Source organism: Lontra canadensis, unplaced genomic scaffold (genome assembly GCF_010015895.1).
Source record: "Lontra canadensis isolate GAN:19392208 unplaced genomic scaffold, GSC_riverotter_1.0 scaffold106, whole genome shotgun sequence".
In the NCBI taxonomy this organism is placed as follows: Eukaryota; Metazoa; Chordata; class Mammalia; order Carnivora; family Mustelidae; genus Lontra; species Lontra canadensis.
The window spans coordinates 2,184,941-2,203,017 of record NW_022631100.1 but is presented as its reverse complement, the minus strand read 5'-3'; the positions used below and the strand labels follow the sequence as shown (position 1 = coordinate 2,203,017).

General features: G+C 47.0%; 1 protein-coding gene and 1 pseudogene across 2 annotated transcripts in view; both read left to right on the top strand.

Annotated features, from left to right (window-relative positions):
* The window catches only part of ACBD3 (acyl-CoA binding domain containing 3), a 38,640-nt gene extending 21,208 nt beyond the window's left edge, over positions 1 to 17,432 (top strand). The window contains exons 4-8 of one of the 2 annotated variants that reach the window (XM_032838711.1): positions 2,803 to 2,961; positions 4,703 to 4,877; positions 9,309 to 9,498; positions 11,519 to 11,815; positions 15,299 to 17,432. In XM_032838711.1, coding sequence (XP_032694602.1) covers positions 2,803 to 2,961; positions 4,703 to 4,877; positions 9,309 to 9,498; positions 11,519 to 11,815; positions 15,299 to 15,510 — 1,033 coding nt within the window. In that variant the 3' untranslated portion in view covers positions 15,511 to 17,432. The remainder of the gene's footprint in view (positions 1 to 2,802; positions 2,962 to 4,702; positions 4,878 to 9,308; positions 9,499 to 11,518; positions 11,816 to 15,298) is intronic. The other variant, XM_032838712.1, reaches the window with a different exon arrangement.
* On the top strand, positions 16,021 to 17,474 carry LOC116855738 (annotated as a pseudogene).
* The last annotated feature ends 603 nt before the right edge of the window (positions 17,475 to 18,077 follow it).

Genomic DNA, 18,077 nt, shown 5'->3' with positions numbered 1-18,077 from the left:
GATGCAGGACTTGATCTCACGACCCTGAGATTGTGACCTCAGCCCGAATCAAGAATCTTACACTTAACTGACTATGCCACCCAGGTGCCCCCAGATTCCCCACTTCTTACTCCAGTTGTTCAGACCTGCTGGTGTGAGCAGGTATCCATACTAGGAGTTCGGGGGCGGGGGGGCAGGGAGCTGCTGCTTCTGTCTGGCTGTCCCTTTGAAAGGAATCACCTGTCCATCACAGCAACATTCCTCTTGTCCTGGTTATACCGAGGTTTTGAGCAAACTCCACTGTAAACTCAGCCCCTCTCCCCATCCTTACCCCCTGGTCTGACACCCCCTTTGCTATTGTTTCCCTCGAGCTTCTCGAACATTATGCCGCATATTATGACTCTGTCTCCTGCACTATGTGGTAGATCTTATGGAGACATGCATATTGTCTCTGGCTCCTAGGTGGCTTATTGTTTCCAGGGGGCGGGTGAGAATGCTGTTGTTTATGTTGATGGGATTTTTTTTTTGTCATAACTGAGTTCAACAGCATTACAGTTAACACCTTATTTTTTGTGTTGTGTTTTTTTTTTTTCCAAGATTTATATATTTCAGAGAGTGCTGGTGGGGGTAGGGGCAGAGGGAGAGGGAGAGAGACTCTCCAGCAGACACCCCGCTCAGTGCAGAGCCCGACCAGGGCTCTAAGTGAGCAACATACAGCACTGGGTGTAATTTATTCCTGTTTAAGATGATAGGAAGTAGCTTAATACATTTTCAGAAGATATTTGGGGTGCCTAGTGGCTCAGTGGGTTAGGCAACTGCCTTCGGCTCAGGTCATGATCCTGGAGTCCCGGGATTGGGTCCTACATCAGTCTGAGTCCCTGCTCGGCAGGGAGTCTGCTTCTCCTGCTGACCTTTCTCCACTCATCCTCTTTCTCTTTCATTGTCTCTCTCTCTCTCTCTCTCTCTAATAAAGAAATTAAAAAAAAAAAGATATTTATCCAAAGGAAAAGTTTTGATTCGGGCAACCCTCTTGGGTCCCCTCCCTCTTTGGGAGTTTTGTACTGTTACTTTACTATCACTCAGTAAACCTTGCTTTGCTGCTCAAAAAAAAAAAAAAAAGTTTTAATTCATAGTGGTAAATTGAATATTTAGTAGTCATCTTAACCTGTAAAACTGCATTTTTCCTTTTAAAATGTACTTACATGGATGCTTGGGTGGCTTAGTCATTAAGCATCTGCCTTTGGCTCAGGTCACAATCCTGGCATCCCGGGATCGATCCCTCCTGCATTGAGCTCCTTGCTCAGTGGGGAGTCTCCTTCCCCCTCTGTCCTTGCCCCTGCTCCTGCGTGCGCGCACTTGCTCGCTCGCTCTCTCTCTCAAAAGAAATAAAATCGTTTTTAAAAATGTACCTCTCTCATGAGATGAAATCCAGCTAGCACCCTTTGAAAGCATTTAAGACTAGATTTCCTCCTACAGTCCCAGCTCTGGCTGTGGAACACACCTTGTCCTCCACCAGCTGTGACAGGTTAAAAATAGGTCATGTTATTGCTGTTTCGAGCCCTGGCTGTGGCTCGGATGTGCTGTTCATTACTTATAGGAATTTGGGGAGAGGAGTGGGATAAGTCAAGCAGTTTTCATGGTGGGACCAAGAAATGCTGTCCCCTCAGATCCCCCGAGAGCACCTGCATCCCATCCTCCGCTGTCCTGCCCTTCATACTGTGCTCAGCTGGCTAGCGCCCCCCTGCCTTCCTCTTGCTGCGGGGCCTGTGCTCCCCGGGAGAGGGGCCAAGGGTGGGCTGGAGCTGGGTAGGGGCTGCACCTGCATTTCCAGCTCTTCTTTTTCTCTTTTAAATTCAAAGCTTTGATACTTTTTAATGTTTAGAAGTAATATACAGATACATGCGATATAAATATTTTTCATTTATGGCAGTATGTGAAGCACAGACCAAAAACCTTCCCTCCTACCTTGCTTTCTAGGACACATTTAAGGTGTATCTTTTTTAAAAAAAAAAGATTTGTTTATTTAAATAAATAATAGCGCGAGTGCACATGCGCACATCAGGGAGGGACAGAGAAAGTTTAGCAGACTTCTGTGTGAGCGTGGAGCCTGGCTGGGGGCTCTATCCCAGGACCCTGAGATCACAACGTAAGCCAAAAGCAAGAATTGGACGCTGAACCGACTATGCCATCCAGGCGCCCCCAGTTAAGGTATTTCTTTGCAAACCTTTTCCTAGTCCCTGTTTTTTTCATTAAACAACCATATTAAGTGTCTGCGTGTCAGGCCACACAGTCGTGGTTTTTTTGTGGCTACGTGCCATCCTGGTGCATTACTCATTTTAGATGTGTGCGTCGAGTGCTTGTCCTATCTAGCACCGTGCTCAGCGCTGCGGATGGAGTGCTGGGAGATAGGCAGCCTTTGCCCTCGCGGGGCACAGACTTTAACAGAAGGGCGGGTGCGGTGCTGAATTTCTCGCACAAATGGAATTACAAGCACAGCAGACAGTGTGAAGGGAAAGCCTACGATGCTGAGAGCATGGGTGAGGGAAACCTGCCGGGGGGGTGGGCACATCGTGATCTCAGTGGTCTCTTTAGTGGACACCTTTCTCTTCTGTGCAGCCATAATTTCTGCTGTGTTCTCGCGGATTGTGAGATTGACCCCACAGGATAAATTTGTACCAATGAAGTGTGTATATTTCAAATTTCATTAATACAACCACATTGTTCTCTCCGAGTTGTGTCCGTTTTCACTGGGAAATAAAGTCTTCAATTATGTTTAAGCAGGATTCTTGGTACAGGGCTCACCGTGTCTGTTCTGGCTTATAGGAAAGAGGAGGAGGAGCGGCGGCGGCGTGAAGAGGAGGAGAGGGAGCGTCTGCAGAAGGAGGAGGAGAAGCGCAGGAGAGAGGAGGAGGAGAGGCTGAGGCAGGAGGAAGAGGAGAGGAGGCGAATAGAAGAGGAGAGGCTTCGGCTGGAGCAGCAGAAGTAAGTGGGTCAGACAGCTTGTGTTTAAGCACAAGAGCCGGACCTCCACAGCCTCTGGGTGCCACTCCTTGGGGGAGCTCTGGGACATGTGCACTGGGAGGGCATATCTGCCGGCGCCCGCCATTTGTACCAGTGATCTGTCCCGTTTCCGAGAGGGCCTCAGCTCAAGCTTCAGTGGGTCCCCAAAATGAAAGGGCTCCGGGTTAGCTGCCAGGACCCAGGGGCTAGAGCGGGGAGCTGAGGTGGCTTGCTCTGTCCCTGGGTCCATGTGATCTTGTCTTGCTTCCCAGGTTGTGTGTCTGTCTACCCCCCCGCCCCTTCTGTTGTCTGCCTTGGTGGACACAAGGCACTGGCTGGGATCGGGGAGAGCCCCAGTCCCAGAGTCCCAGGACAGGGTCTGCTCAGCGCAGCCTGTGTTAGGTATCTGTTCCTCATGCAGGATTTGGGACCTGAAACTATTTCTCATTCAGGGCTGTGAGAGCAGCTGTGACACAGGGACTGGTTCTTCAGGAGGGAGCCGTGGGGACGGAGGAAGGGTTGACACTGATGTGCGGGAACAAGGTCTGAGGTGTGGGGACTGGGGGTGGCATTTAGAGGAAACAGAGCATGACCGTCCACTGATGCCTCGTTACCTGTCAGCAGCAGCTTAGCAAGGCTTCTGCACTAGCTGCACACCAGCCTGGGGCCTCATTCCACACTGGGGAGAGACGAGGAATGCTGCATCTTTGGGAGTGGGCGGTGCCCCTGGTGGGCCCTGTGTCAGGGTGTGTGCAGGAGTTTGTGAGATTTTGCTCATCCCTCTGCTTACGAATCTGTTTGGTGATAGACGGCTTTCCGGTCTGTGTTAAGTTGGTCACGTAACTGAGGTAGGGAGCCTGTGGTGCCTAGAGGAGAGAAAATGGGATTTAGAAAAAGAGAAATTACTGTCCATGTACCAGGCATGCCCGGGTACTATTTTTCCTGTTGTTCTGGAAGGCAGGCTTGCTTTATTTATTTGACGGGGTCGGGGGTGGGGGTGGGCAGAAAGAGAATAAAAAGGGAGAGTGGCAGAGGGAGAAGCAGACTCCCCATGGAGCAGGGAGCCTGATGCAGGACTCAATCCCAGGACCCTGGGATCGTGACGTGAGCTGAAGGCAGATGCTTTCGCCCTGAGCCCTGCCACCCCAGCGCCCCAAAGGCAGGCTTTAAATGAAATGCTAGAGACATGGCGAGTTTCCATCACTATACTGAAACCAGGGCCGCACGTGACAAGTTCTGGTTACTGGGTTACTGTCTTGCCTCCTCCTAATGTCGGGGTGTTCAGGAAGTAAAGCGGTGGCCAGCAGCTGAATGTCCCCTCAGCCCCCCTGTGGATGACAGGCGCCCTCTCACAGCCTCCTGCTGGGAGGCTAGGCTGCCCCGCCTGCCTCACCGTGTCCTGGTTCTTCCGGCTCCCAGCATTGTGATCGTGGGCCAGGTGGCGATCACAGGCACCACCTCCCGTCCGAAGACGTCCCTCTGCCGCGCTCATGGGAGCCCAGTGGCTGAGTGCCTGTAGGTGCTCCGACACAGGTATCAGCCTCCCTCTCTGTCAGTGAGGAGCAAGAGGCCGAGTGTCTGGGCCCCGGGCACATGATGGCAGGAAGGTCTTCTCCGCTCCGTCCTTTCGTGGAGGGACAGTGACAAATGAGGCACAAAGATGTTTCCTTTTGCCGCAAGCCATGGCCAGCGGCCGATGCGTGTGTGTTCCTTGCTATTGCAGGCAGCAGATCATGGCAGCCTTGAACTCGCAGACGGCTGCGCAGTTCCAGCAGTACGCCGCGCAGCAGTACCCCGGCAACTTCGAGCAGCAGCAGCTCCTCATCCGGCAGCTGCAGGAGCAGCATTACCAGCAGTACATGCAGCAGCTCTACCAGGTGCAACTGGCCCAGCAGCAGGTGTGTGGGGCTGGGGGGCAGGGAGGCTCGAGTACGCGCTGCTCCCACCAGCCTCAGGGGATGAAGTTGCTCCTCGGGGAGACTCAGGATAGCCAATAGAGGACGTGGAAGCCAGACACGGCGGGACCTCTGCTCCTTTGTCCCGGGGCATCTGAGGTCATGTGCACCAGGTGTCATTCCAGTGAGTCCGGCGGAGACTCTGTTGCTAGTCCTGGCACCGTGAGGAATTGGGAAACTCGTGTTTGTCCAGCCGTGTCCTCCAGGCTCTCATAGGCCGGGGCAGCTGCCCGTGGGAGGACCTGTCCCCAGAGGCTCTTGATGTTTGCTTCAGGTGCCGGAGTGAGACCGCGCTCCCCTGCGCCACAGTGCGGGCCCCCCCCAGCTCCCCACCCCCACGTACTTGGCTTCCACGAAGGAGTAGGTGGCTCGGGCTGAGGAGCGTGGGATGAAGAGCAGGGTGACACTTGGACTCAGTCCTGGCCTTGCCATTGTCGTGCTTGAGATCAGACAAGTTACCTACTTCTCTGATTGTTCTGCCTTTTCTCTCACTGAGCAGGAATGGGGTAGAAAATCCGGTACTGGTCCTGCTCACCTCCCTGAACTCTCAGAGGACTGAAATGAGAAGAAGCGTTGCTCTGTGAAAGTGTTGTGTGCGTACGGCAGATCGCTAATCTGTGTTCATTTTTCACACTGGGCAGAGGCACTAATGCCTTCTTGGAGGGAATCTGGCAAAGTTTTACTTCCTTACTTTTCACTTAGAGAGTAGTTACGATCTGTCATTGTAGTGCTCAGCATTTCTTGTCAGATGAAGTGGTCTGGGTTGCTTTGCCAACCTCTTTAAATTCTTTGAAAATTAATATCCTTACTTAAAATACCTTTTCCCTTGAGTCTTTAGCACGAGTGAGAAGTTAAAAAGCACGGCAGATTTTGTGTTGTTCCTAAGATGAAGAAGATGTCAGACCAGAGTTTTTTCAAGACAATAAGTGGCTTTTCTGAGGGATTTTTTTCCTCTGTCCTCGAAAGCCTGTTTCTCCTTGAGGGTACCACCCCCTCTTCCTGCTTGTAGCACTATGAGATGGGCTTTGAGATGATTTTCTGCTAGGATAGCTCACACGCCCTGCCCTGTTCTTAGGTCATTTAGTGAGAACGAAGTTGGTCAAGTAGGGCAAACCGGGAGTCTGTGGAAGTGAAGGGTCTGGAATCCGTAATTTAGATTACAGTGATGGAACTCGGTTTTACACGTTGATTGGTGGTCTCTGGGCATGGAGAAGGAAAGGCACTAGAAAAAAGAAAACTTCAGTCCTATAAAGTAATTTTTTAGTAAATACTGAGCAAAATGACAAAATACTAACGCTTGTTCATTTGGAGGTGTAGTTATATGGGTGTTTGTTCCTGTACCTTTCTGTGCTTTCAAAACCTTCCCAAGGTACAGATGAGAGATGATGTAAATAAATCATTATGATCTGCTGTCTGTAATAGATGTATATTCTTGGGCAATGGGATCCCCAGGGGAGTTGTTCACTGTGTTGGAGGGTTTCGAGTGTGGCCGGTCTGGGCCTGCTGACCGTCCCCAGAAATGCTTTTCTTGCTGCCCTGTCGTGCAGGGAGTGTTCTGAGTGCGCCAGCATGTTTTGGCTATATGCACTTTTTCTAGAAGCTGTACTCTTTCTAGAAAACCCTTGGGGAATGACGGAGAATCTAGGCCTTGGAAAGAGGTATTTTAAAATCTTACATGTATTACCAGCCTGTGTTAGCTGCAGAAGAAAGCGTTGCTGTTCATGGAAGTAATTGGGTTGTAGATGATATGTTACACGTGTGTACAGATACGCAGAAATACGTCATTATCCCTAAACCATGAGAGTATAAAGGCTTTTTTCCTGTTATTTCTTTGTTTCATTTTTTAATTTTTTTCCTTTTGTAAATATAAGTTTACTTACGACTTTCATGTTTTATTTACTTTTTTATTTTTTTTGAGGATTTTATTCATTCATTAGAGAGACAGCGCAAGCAAGGGGAGCAGCAGGCAGAGGGAGAGAGAGAAGCCAGTTCCCTGCTGCGCAGGGAGCTGGATGAGGGGCTCGATCCCAGGATCTAGAGATCATGACCTGAGCCGAAGGCAGATGCTTAACCATCTGAGCCACCCAGGCGCCCCAGACTTCCATGTTTTAACTTAGAGTTACTTAAATGCCCAATGGTCATCAACAGTAAAACGGATAGATTTTGTATCTTCACAATGGAATATCGTAGCAGGACAAACAAATAAAATACAGTTACTTGTATAACTTTATGGATGAACCTTGCAAAAATAATGTCGAGTAGAAGAAGCCAGACACAAAAAAGAATACTTATTATATGGTTTCATTTATATAACATCAAAAAACAGGCAAAGCGAGTCTATAGTGGTTTTTTGTTCTTGTTTTTTTCTTTTATTTGACAGACAGAGATCACAAGTAGGCAGAGAGAGGGGAGGAAGCAGGCTCCCTGCTGAGCAGGGAGCCCGATGCGGGGCTCGATTCCAGGACCCTGGAATCATGACACAAGCTGAAGGCAGAGGTTTAACCCACTGAGCCACCCAGGCGCCCCAAGTCCGTAGTGTTTTAAGACAGTTGTTACCCTTGCAGCACGGGTGCGGGAGCGTGTCAAAAGGAGGATTCTGGGACACACATAATGTCTTGACCTGGTTGCTTATGTGGGTATGTTTGTTTTATGAAGAATGATCAGTCTGTATATTTTTATATTATTTGTGCACTTTCTCTCTGTGTAATTCAAAGTTTCCCCAAAAGTTGCTTAAGTAACAACACTTAGGTATGTCTAATAATACTAATATCCATCTTGTTAGAGGAAGGAAATGTCCCCAAATAGTTGTCCTTCGTGTTTAAAATGTTTTTACGCTTCCATTTTGACTTGGGACATTTTTATGAATGCACGTATTTTAATCATAATTATGTAAACAGTGATGAATTTTCATCAAGAATGTATTTTGACCTCCATTTTGTAAGCCTGTTTAATTCTTAAGTTGATATTTTTTATAACACCATTAATAGTTTTCAGTTCAATTGTGATGCTTTTTTTAGTTTATGGTGAAGATTTCGTTAATTGATTATTTTTGTTCATATCAGAGTAATTGCCCATATTTGATTTGTTGATTACTTTGGGGCCCCATATCAGATTTTACTAGATACAGCTTTTGCCTTTGTGAGTTTTTCTTTGTGATCATTTATTTCTACCAAGTTTAATTTTCCAGTTTCAGATTTTATGTATCTGAATTTATCAAGTTTTATTGTCGGGTTTTTTTTTTTTTTTTAAGATTTTATTTATTTGACAGGGAGAGAGATCATGAGTAGGCAGAGAGGTAGGCAGAGGCAGAGGGAGAAGCAGGCTCCCTGCTGAGCACAGAGCTCGATTAGGAACTCGATTCCAGGACCCTGGGATCATGACCTGAGCCAAAGGCAGAGGCTTAACCCACTGAGCCACCCAGGTGTCCCTATTCTGTCGTGTTTTTTTTTTTTTTTTTTAATTTTATTTATTTATTTGACAGAGATCACAAGTAGGCAGAGAAGCAGGCAGAGAGAGAGGAAGAAGCAGGCTCCCTGCTGAGCAGAAAGCCCTACTCAGGGCTCGATCCCAGGACACCGGGAGCATGACCCAAGCCGAAGGCAGAGGCTTTAACCCATTGAGCCACCCAGGCGCCCCTATTCTGTCGGTTCTAAGAACAAATGTTACTGTGTTCAATTTTTGCCTTTAATTGTATTTGGGGTTGATGATTTCATTCTAATTTTTCCTGGTTTTTCTAATATTTCTTAGGTCAACACACACGTTTTTTGTCCATGAAAATTTTTCATGATTTTTAGCTGTTGGCTTGATATTGTCCTACTAATATTCATCATAGACAGGATAAAACTGATAAAGTCTGTTAGTAATTTTTTTAAAACCATCCCATTTTATTTTATTTTATTTTATTTTTATTTATTTATCTGACAGACAGAGATCACAAGTAGGCAGAGAGGCAGGCAGAGAGAGAGGAGGAAGCAGGCTCCCTGCTGAGCAGAGAGCCAGATGAGGGGCTCGATCCCAGGACCCTGGGATCATGACCTGAGCCAAACGCAGAGGCTTTAACCCACCGAGCCACCCAGGTGCCCCTATTAGTAATTTTTTAAAAAGATTTTATTTATTTATTTGACAGAGAGAGAGCACAAGCAGGGGGAGCAGCAGGCAGAGGGAGAATCAGGGTCCCCGATAAGCAAGGAGCCCAATGCGGGACTCAATCCCAGAACCCTTGGGATTACAACCTGAGCAGCCGCTTAACCGACTGAGCCCCCGCAGGCACTCCCATTAGTAATTTCTTGCAGCACAGTGCTGTGGTAGGACAAGAACATGGGGTCATCCTTAGCTGTCTTAGTCAGTGTGTCTTCACTGTTTCTCCACTTGTAGGCGGCCTTACAGAAACAGCAGGAAGTAGCAGTCGCCGGGACTTCTTTGCCCGCGTCGTCCTCAAAAGTGAACGCAGCGGCTCCAGGCGATAGGATGCCAGTCAACGGACAGGCCAGAACTCACACTGACAACCCAGAAAAAGAAGTTGAACCAGAAGCTGCAGAAGCAGCTGTGGAGAATGGACCAAAAGGTATGACTTGGCAGATGTGTGTGTCTGTCCAGATGTCATAACTGAGGTTCATGGGAAGTGAGTCAGGAGTCCGGCTTGCTGGCTTTGGAGCACATTCTGGGAGAGTTGAATGCTTTTGTACCCTTTTGAGTCTGAATCTGGTGCTTCTGGTGACCCTTAGCAAAGCAGGGAAGAGCACGTCAGAGGACTTTTGGATACCTTAGGTTGTGAGTTGGTTATCTGTTCCTATGTGACAAATTATGCCCAGATTTCGCAGCTTCTGGTAACAGCTTTTTAGTGTCTCACACAGTGGGTGAGATTCCTGGGGTTTCGGGAACTGAGGAGCAGCTTAGCTGAGCGGTGGTGGTTCTGGTCCCAGGAGGGTTCATTCGTGATGCGGGCCGGAACTGGAGTCAGGTGAAGGCTCCACGGGCACCAGAGACTCTGCTTCCACGGTGCTTTCCTCCGTGACTGGCAGGCTGGTGCTGGCTATTGGCAGGAGGCCACAGTTCCTTGCCCTGCGAAGCTTCTCCTTTGGGCTGAGTGTCCTCGACGCAGTGGCTGGCTTCCTCCAGAAAACACGATGCGAGGGACCAAGACAAGTGGTGGTGTCTTTCACACTCTGACTTTGAAAGTAGTACATTGTGGTGGCACCATATTCTGTTGGCCACACTTACCGACCCTGGGATGTTGTGGGGGGTGACCTCCAAGTCCCTGAACACCCCGACGGGGATCACAGGGTTGGGGGCATCTTGGGGGCTGCCTACCAAATATTGCAGTATTTTTTGAGACTAAAGTACCAGAAGATAAGTTAGTGTTTTCAAAGGTCTAGCTTTTTATGCGCAGCTCATCCATTCCTTCAGCAATTGACTGAAGATTTTCTGAGTGCTAAGGGAACAGCACGAGGCAGAAGGACACACTAAGTATAAACCATAGCCGCGTACGAGCTGTGCTTGGGAGAGAGGCATGCTGTAGGTTGAGAGCTTGTGATGTGGGGACTGTGACCGAGTCACAGGGGTCAGCGAGAGGCTTCCTGGGGGAGAGACACCTGAGTGGAGAGAGCCAAAGCAAGGCTAGGCACTAACTTAGGAAGGAAAAGAGCATAGCAGGGCTGGTGGTCTGGGTGGCGGTGTGGTTCTGGGTGGTGGTGTGCAGAAAGTTGGTTTCAGACATCTGCCTTGTCTTTTTAGAGTAAGTAACAGAAAACAGCTTTGGATAAGACCTTGAAGATCCCATTGTTTAACCTCTCTTCCCTTTTATCCTTATAAGAATTTATCAGTTGTTTTGTTTTGTTTTGTTTTGTTTTGTTTTGTTTTGTTTTTAATAACCTTCACACCCAGCATGGGGCTCGAACGCATGACCCCAAGGTCAAGAGTCGCAGGCTCCACCAGCTGAACCGGCCAGGCGACCCAGGTCTCCCAGTATTTTCAGATGAATCTTTTGTTGAAGGTTCTGTGACGGCGTCTAACAAACCTGCTGAGGGACTGCTACATGCAGAGACGCGGCAACAGAACTTTCCCCTTCTCTGTTCAGCCCGTAGCAGGGCCGTCCTGTTCAGATTTTTGTTTCCGTGAGCTCCTTTAGAATAGCCCCTGGAACTTTGGGATCTACAGAGGTCGAGGCTTTTATGTTTTCTTGACAGAGAGACTGAAGTAAAAGCCCAGCTTTCTTTGTGTGGATCCAAAAGTGAATTTATTCCTAAGTCCAGAGATACCCTTCATTATTAGGTTTCCCTGGTACCAGCTAGGAGGTTTCCAAAGTCAGTCTTAAATCCGTGCTCATACGTAATCACAATGTTGAAGAAAATCACTTCTATGATTGTGGATTGCATGTGTTCCTTGAGGCGTTGTGCTGACATTGGTAGAAAGTTCAGGGGGACGCTTTGCTGGGGAACCTGTGTATTCTTGAGTCCCTGACCTTCAGGTAGACTCGATGGCGGGTGGTGTCTCACTGTGGCCAGGTGGGGGTCCTGTGCGAGTTGGCCACATGCTGCAGGCTCGGGCTCATCCTCTTCAGCGTGTGTAATTCCTGTTGCCTTTAGACTCTCTTCCAGTAATAGCAGCTCCATCCATGTGGACACGTCCCCAGATCAAAGACTTTAAAGAGAAGATTCGGCAGGATGCAGACTCCGTGATTACAGTGGGCCGAGGAGAAGTGGTCACTGTCCGAGTCCCCACCCACGAAGAAGGATCATACCTCTTTTGGGAATTTGCTACAGACAATTATGACATTGGATTTGGGGTGTACTTTGAATGGACAGACTCTCCGAACACTGCTGTCAGCGTGCATGTCAGCGAGTCCAGTGATGACGACGAGGAGGAGGAAGGTAGAGCCAGTGGTCCGTATTGACGAGTCCTGGGTTGTGTTGGCAAAAATGGCATGGTTCCCGTGTCAGCCACCCTTATGCTTCCTGATTAACACTTTCTAGACAGGGATTCATTTCTTCATAAGTGGGAACTCAGCTGAAAAGGCTGGGAGACAGGCCAACCTGCCAGGAGGGACTGGGGTCTGAACATGACATTGTTTTAACGCCGGCAGGTCTGTCTGGCAGTATGTTATGGTACTGCTTCCTCAGTATGGTTTTATTTCCAGCATTTTGTGTTGGAAAGCCAAATGTGCAAGATCATTTCGAAAAATTTTAAAAGAGCAAGCAAGAAATTCTGCCAACTCTGGAATTTATTCAAATTTACAATTCTGATATTAGCTTTTTAGGTCGTTACTCTTAAGATTTTTTTTTATATAAATACAGAAACTCATACCAGAACATCGTACCTAAAAGAAATGCCAGCTGTTCTTCCCCATTTTACAAGAGTATAATTTTATATATTCTCTAAGTAGACAAAACGGAGTGTTAACCAGAACAGTCTAAATCCTCTTGGTTTAGGAAGTAGGTTATAAAATGTATGCATATTAATGGAGAAGATGGTCTCCTTAATTCTGTTTTGCAGAAAAGGTAGAGCTCAAGGCTTTGGTCCATACCTAGTGAGCACTTGAGTTCCTGGGTTGGCTTGGCTGAGGCTGGTGTGGAAGGAGTGCCCTGGCCATGGGAGTGGAGAGGCGGCCTCTGGTTCTTGGGACTAGCTAACCTTTCGGGTGATGTGCAGAACAGCTGCTTGTGTTTGAAGATGGTTGGTAGCGCTTCCCAGACGTTGCATCAGGTTATACTGGAAGAGGCAGTAGTCGGAGAGTTGTGGAGGCAGGCTAGATGTTCAGTCTGCTGTCAAGGCGCGCAGCTGGATCTGGGCCCCACGCGTGCCGCACACCAGGCCCTCTGAGGTCATGTGTGGTGACACACGTGTGGGCCTGTGTTATTGAGGAGCTACTTTGTCCCGCAGAACTTTGATTTCTGCCGCTTTTATCTCTGAGGACCGGAGCCAGGTAAAGCCTGGCCCACAGACCCAGGAGTGAGGAAAGAGCAAAGCAGAGGCAAGAGAGACCCGAGCAGGTGTGCCCCGACGCCCATGGCAGGTGCCCCTGAGCAACATCAGGGCTGGCGACTGGCCTCTCTGATGTGCCACAGGGACTCATGAAAATCGGACTATTTGCAAACATCTGGGACAGGAGATGTGTGTGTGCTGACCATTGTACCGCTAAGGAGCTTTGTGGCTAGTGTAGAAGGCTCTGCTCAGAAGCACGTTGGGGTGATCTGTTTCCCCTGGCTTGCCTAGAGAGTCTCCAAAGGAAGGTTGTCCTAGTGTGAGCCCTCTGCTGACTGTCGTTTCTGGGCAGGGATTGGGTGAGGCACCAGTGAACCCTGCTGGGGTCCAAAGCCTCTCTGGAGGCGGGAGTCATGCTACACCCTTGATCTTTGCTCTCCTGTGTGACATCCCTCAGATGGGAATGGGCTTACTTGTCCTCACGCCAGGCCTAACCATAAAATGATTTCCATCTAAATCTAAGCTGTTAATACCCCTGTGTGAGCCGAAACAACAGTGAGGATTTATTGCTCCCAGGAGTTGTTTGCAAAGAGTGAGCATAACTTTATCCTTTTTGAAGATTTAGCTCTCAGACTGCGTGTGTCCCCATGGCTCCTGAGGAAGGCCACTGTGCCACTGTGTCTTGTCCCCACAGTGCATTTTATGGGGGTCCTTTTAGCTTGGATTAAGATGGAAGAGCAGTCTAATCTTTCTGTTTGTTGCTTTGGTTTTTTGGGTTTTTGGGTTTTTTCCCTCCATTGGGTCTTGAAAGCTACAGGAGTTTGTTCTCTCTGCAGAAGTGTGGCTGTTACCCATCTTCCTGCTCTGACTCTTCCCCTCTTTATTGCTGCCAGGTCCCAAGTCTTTGCTTAACTTGACGAAAGGTGCATTGCTCATCTGTCCCAGTAACCTTTAGTTTTACAGGTTTTGAACAAAATCTGGGTCTTGAATACCAATCTGTTCATGGATATTTTTTTTAAAGATTTTTAAATTTAATTTTATTTGACAGAGATCACAAGTAGGCAGAGAGGCAGGCAGAGAGAGAGAGGAGGAAGCAGGCTCCCCACCAAGCAGAGAGCCCGATGCGGGGCTCGATCCCAGGACCCTGGGATTGTGACCTGAACTGAAGGCAAAGGCCTTAACCCTCTGAGCCACCCAGGCACCCCTGTTCATGGATGTTCTTAAAAACAGTAGTTTGCATTTTGAATGGCTCTGTATTTCTCATTTGCAAATGAAGGACATTTAAGTATTGCCGTGATGAAGCAGATCTGGTTTGGGTCTATTTATCAGAATGTCATTTGCTTTTTTTTTTTTTTTTAAGTAAACTTTTTTATTTTAGAATAATTTTAGATTTATAGAAAAGTAGCAAAGAGTTCCTGTGTACTCTACATACAGTTCCACTTAATGTTAACACCCGTTTGTACTGCCGTACGTTCATCATCACTAAGGAACCAATGTAAATACACTGTTATTCGCCAAAGTCCGTATGTATTCAAATTTCCTTAGTTTTTATCTACGTTCCATGATCCCAACCAGAATGCCATGTTATAGTTAGTTATCCTGTCTCCTTCAGCTCCTCTTGCCCAGGAGAGTTTCTCAGACTTTACTTGTTTCAATTCCTGATAGTGACCCCTGACAGTTAACCGATGTCAGAATTCACTCTGCTGTGTTACGGACCCGAAGGTCTTTTATCTTCTGTGCTGCATATTCCTGACCTGTTTGCCTGGGGTTGTTTATATTTGATATGCAGAACAGGTTTTAAGCTGGTTTGGTAATTTCTCACTACTATAGGTTTCCAGAGGTATTTTTTTCCTAACCGCGTATCATTACAGTTCAGAAACTATTAAGTGGGACAGACATAGGATCAGAGCTCCCTTTTTGCCTCTGGGGTTGTCTCTGGGTTGGCACGGGCCTGTAGTGAAAGGAGTACATTTTCAGAGTGTCTCTGAATGCCTGCCTCTCTACTGTGGTTTCCTCATTTTACTCTCTGAGGTGTACAGAACATGATAGTCCTCAGGAGTTCGAGCGCCCCTTCCTAAACAGAACTTTCATGTTGTTGAGGAAGAGGACAAGAACATCGTTTTCCTTGTTGCTCAGACAAGCAAGGTCCGCCTGGCGGGAGGAGTGAGGACCCGAGTGGGTGTCCCTGGGGAAGAGTGGGGCTCAGACGTGGGAGTGAGAGTTAAGGGAGAGAGAGGTGCTGGCTGCTTCCCCCACCAGGTAGCAGCTGCCGAGATACAGGAGTGAACAAATGAACGAAAGACGAAACCGGCACATGCATTGTAGAGTGGCTCCAGAGAATTCCCGAGGAGCTGTTTCTCAGAGGAAGGACGGGGTTGCAGTGCTTGAGGCAAATGTGGTTTTCCCAGTTCTGTTCACTGACGAGTCTCCATTCTGTCTCACAGAAAATGTCAGTAGTGAAGAGAAAGCCAAACAGCACGCCGCCAAGCCTCTGCTGGACGAGATCGTGCCTGTTTACCGGCGGGACTGCCATGAAGAAGTGTACGCCGGCAGCCACCAGTACCCAGGGAGAGGGGTCTACCTCCTCAAGTTCGACAACTCCTACTCTTTGTGGAGGTCAAAGTCCGTCTACTACAGAGTCTATTACACTAGATAAAGATGTTGTTACAGAGTCTGGAGTCTAGGGCTGGGCAGAAGACAGCATTTAGTTTGGAATTTCTTTGGACTTTTCTGGAGCATTGCAGTCAGTGTTTATCCTGTTGATTTTGGTCTGACGGCTGGTGAACTCTTGTTGGAGCTCAGGGTTCCCGTGATACCCTTTAGCATTAATACTCTGGGGCTCGGGGGATTCCTCGGAGCCCTCCAGCCCTTGGGTGCTGCCCACCAGGGTCACTAATGGATGCTGAAGTTCCAGGAGCTGCGTGTTAAATCTTTAAGGTCTCCAGAATAAAACCTCCCCACGTTGACCCCACCTGGCTGATGGTGAGTCCGTTGCTGCCTGCTCCATGTGTCTTACGAGAGCCCGTAGTTACAGGGACCGCTGATGCGACGGCCTCATGTCAGTAGTCTGCCTGAGGTGCAGCTGACTTTGATGAAGGTCATTTTAAAACTTAAAAACTTAAGACCTCACAGATGATCGTAGACAGATTGCCTCAATTCAGTTTTGTTCTGAATGACACAGATTGTTTTTGCTTTGAGTGCAGCTGTTCACAGTTGTAGTACAGAGAATTACTTTCTGAGATAATCTTAAGAATGTTCAAAGCTGATTGATAATTGAACTATCAAGACACCTCGAACACCTCAGACATCCGTCTCAGCAAGCCTGTGCTTGGTCCTTTGCTCTTCCTCTGGTACTCACTCTACCAAGTAACAAAAGCAAAATTAACTCATTTTTGTTTCAATTGGGCTTTGTAGAGCATCTCAAATTAAAACCGTTTTCTACACAAGCATATAGGTAGGGGTTTTGTAAACTCAAATTGGCACCTACTGAAGTAAAATATATAAAATCACTTAAATGTAATTTGCTGTGTGGGGAATAACATTGCACTAAATGGAAATCACTGCCAGAGACAGTCCATTTTCTTTTCATGTGTTAATACTTAGGCACAGACCCTATACGATTCCAGTTTGGAATTGCTTACTAGAGAGAATTGGAAATGCATATGCCCATGCTTAAATTTTTTTTATAGCTTTAATCTGTATTATGTCTTTATAGCTGGGAAGAGGTACACTTTTGTTTTCCTTACTGAAAACAAATATGGATTAATTGCCTCACGTTTGTATAAGTGATCGACTAGTGTAGAGATTCTTGTTTTCAGAAGGGAGGGTGGTACAGCTAGAAAGCGACAAAGACGGCAATACACACGTAATGTTACTGTACGTTGTTACTGAAATATTTAGATTTTTACAATTTCAAATCATACATCACTTCTCGTAGGAGGGTCTCCATTGATTAGCTGCGTTATATACAGTTCCCTGCATAAGGGCCTGTTGGTTTCTGTGTGCTGCATTTCTGTTTTTTAATACCTGGTTTTGTACATACCTAACTCTGTTCTCTTTTGGTTATTTGGAAACTGGATTATTTTCTCTCCTAAACAGTGCTTAATTTGTGTTTTTAAATTTTGATTCACTAGTTCCAGCTCAGAGGTGTCCACACTGTTCTGTCCAGAACACTTTCAGGCTCTCCGTCAGCTCTCGTGTATATATGATATAGAAACCATGGCGTTAGGCACTTCTTGGCTTTTTTTCTTTTTTTTTTTCTAATGAGAAAATACTGTATTTAAAATGTAAAATAAACTTTTAAAAAGCAGGCACTAATATATATTTCTTCCAGCCTTTGATTACAGATGTGTCCTTGCACATGTGTTAAGGTGAATTATCTTCTAAAAATATCATTGTTCTCGGGAGCAGTGTATGTCACTTTACATAAGCAGTGGTTCCTGTCATGTGCTCATGTCAGAACATTTTTTGGTTTTAAACTTTTTTATTGCCTTTGGCTGTTGATTAGTACAGTACAAGTGCGATTTCAAAAAGATCTTGAGAATAATATATTTAATCAATTAAAATGTTTATCTGTAATCCGTTGACGTTTCATTAATACAGTTACTCTCTAAAGTGTTAGTCCTGTATTTCCTCATTTGGGAAGGATGAGAAGAAATGGCCCAGAAGATCTTTTCTGTTTTAAAAAGTTAAACACCAACAACAGACTCTTTCTGACTGATTAGTTTTTGCTGGGAATTGCCCCAGTGAGTTAGGATACGTTTTAAAGTTTTCAGTCTGCTTGGTGGAAAGGAAAGCACTGACTTTTCTTATTGAAAGAGACTTAGGATTATTTCCCCTACACAGCCATGTGCGTAGCGTATTTCTTGAAGTTCTGGGATGCCCTGCCCTGAAATCCTTTCTGAGGTCTGGCCCCTGCAAAGCAGTCAGTATAATGTGGAGTGCCAGAAATGGTTCTATAAATGACCCCCCTGAAATGCAGGCTGACTTGGACCTCAGATTTTGTTTGCTTGTGGGAGAGACAGAACAAGCTGGTTATCTTGGGGTTTTATTGCTGTGTTGGGATACCATGAATGCTTAAGGAGTACATCTTGGAAGCCATGCCACTGAGTTTGTTTTTTGTTTTTTGTTTTTTTTTTTTTTAAATTTGACAGAGATCACAAGTAGGCAGACAGGCAGGCAGAGAGAGAGAGGAGGAAGCAGGCTCCCTGATGAGCAGAGAGC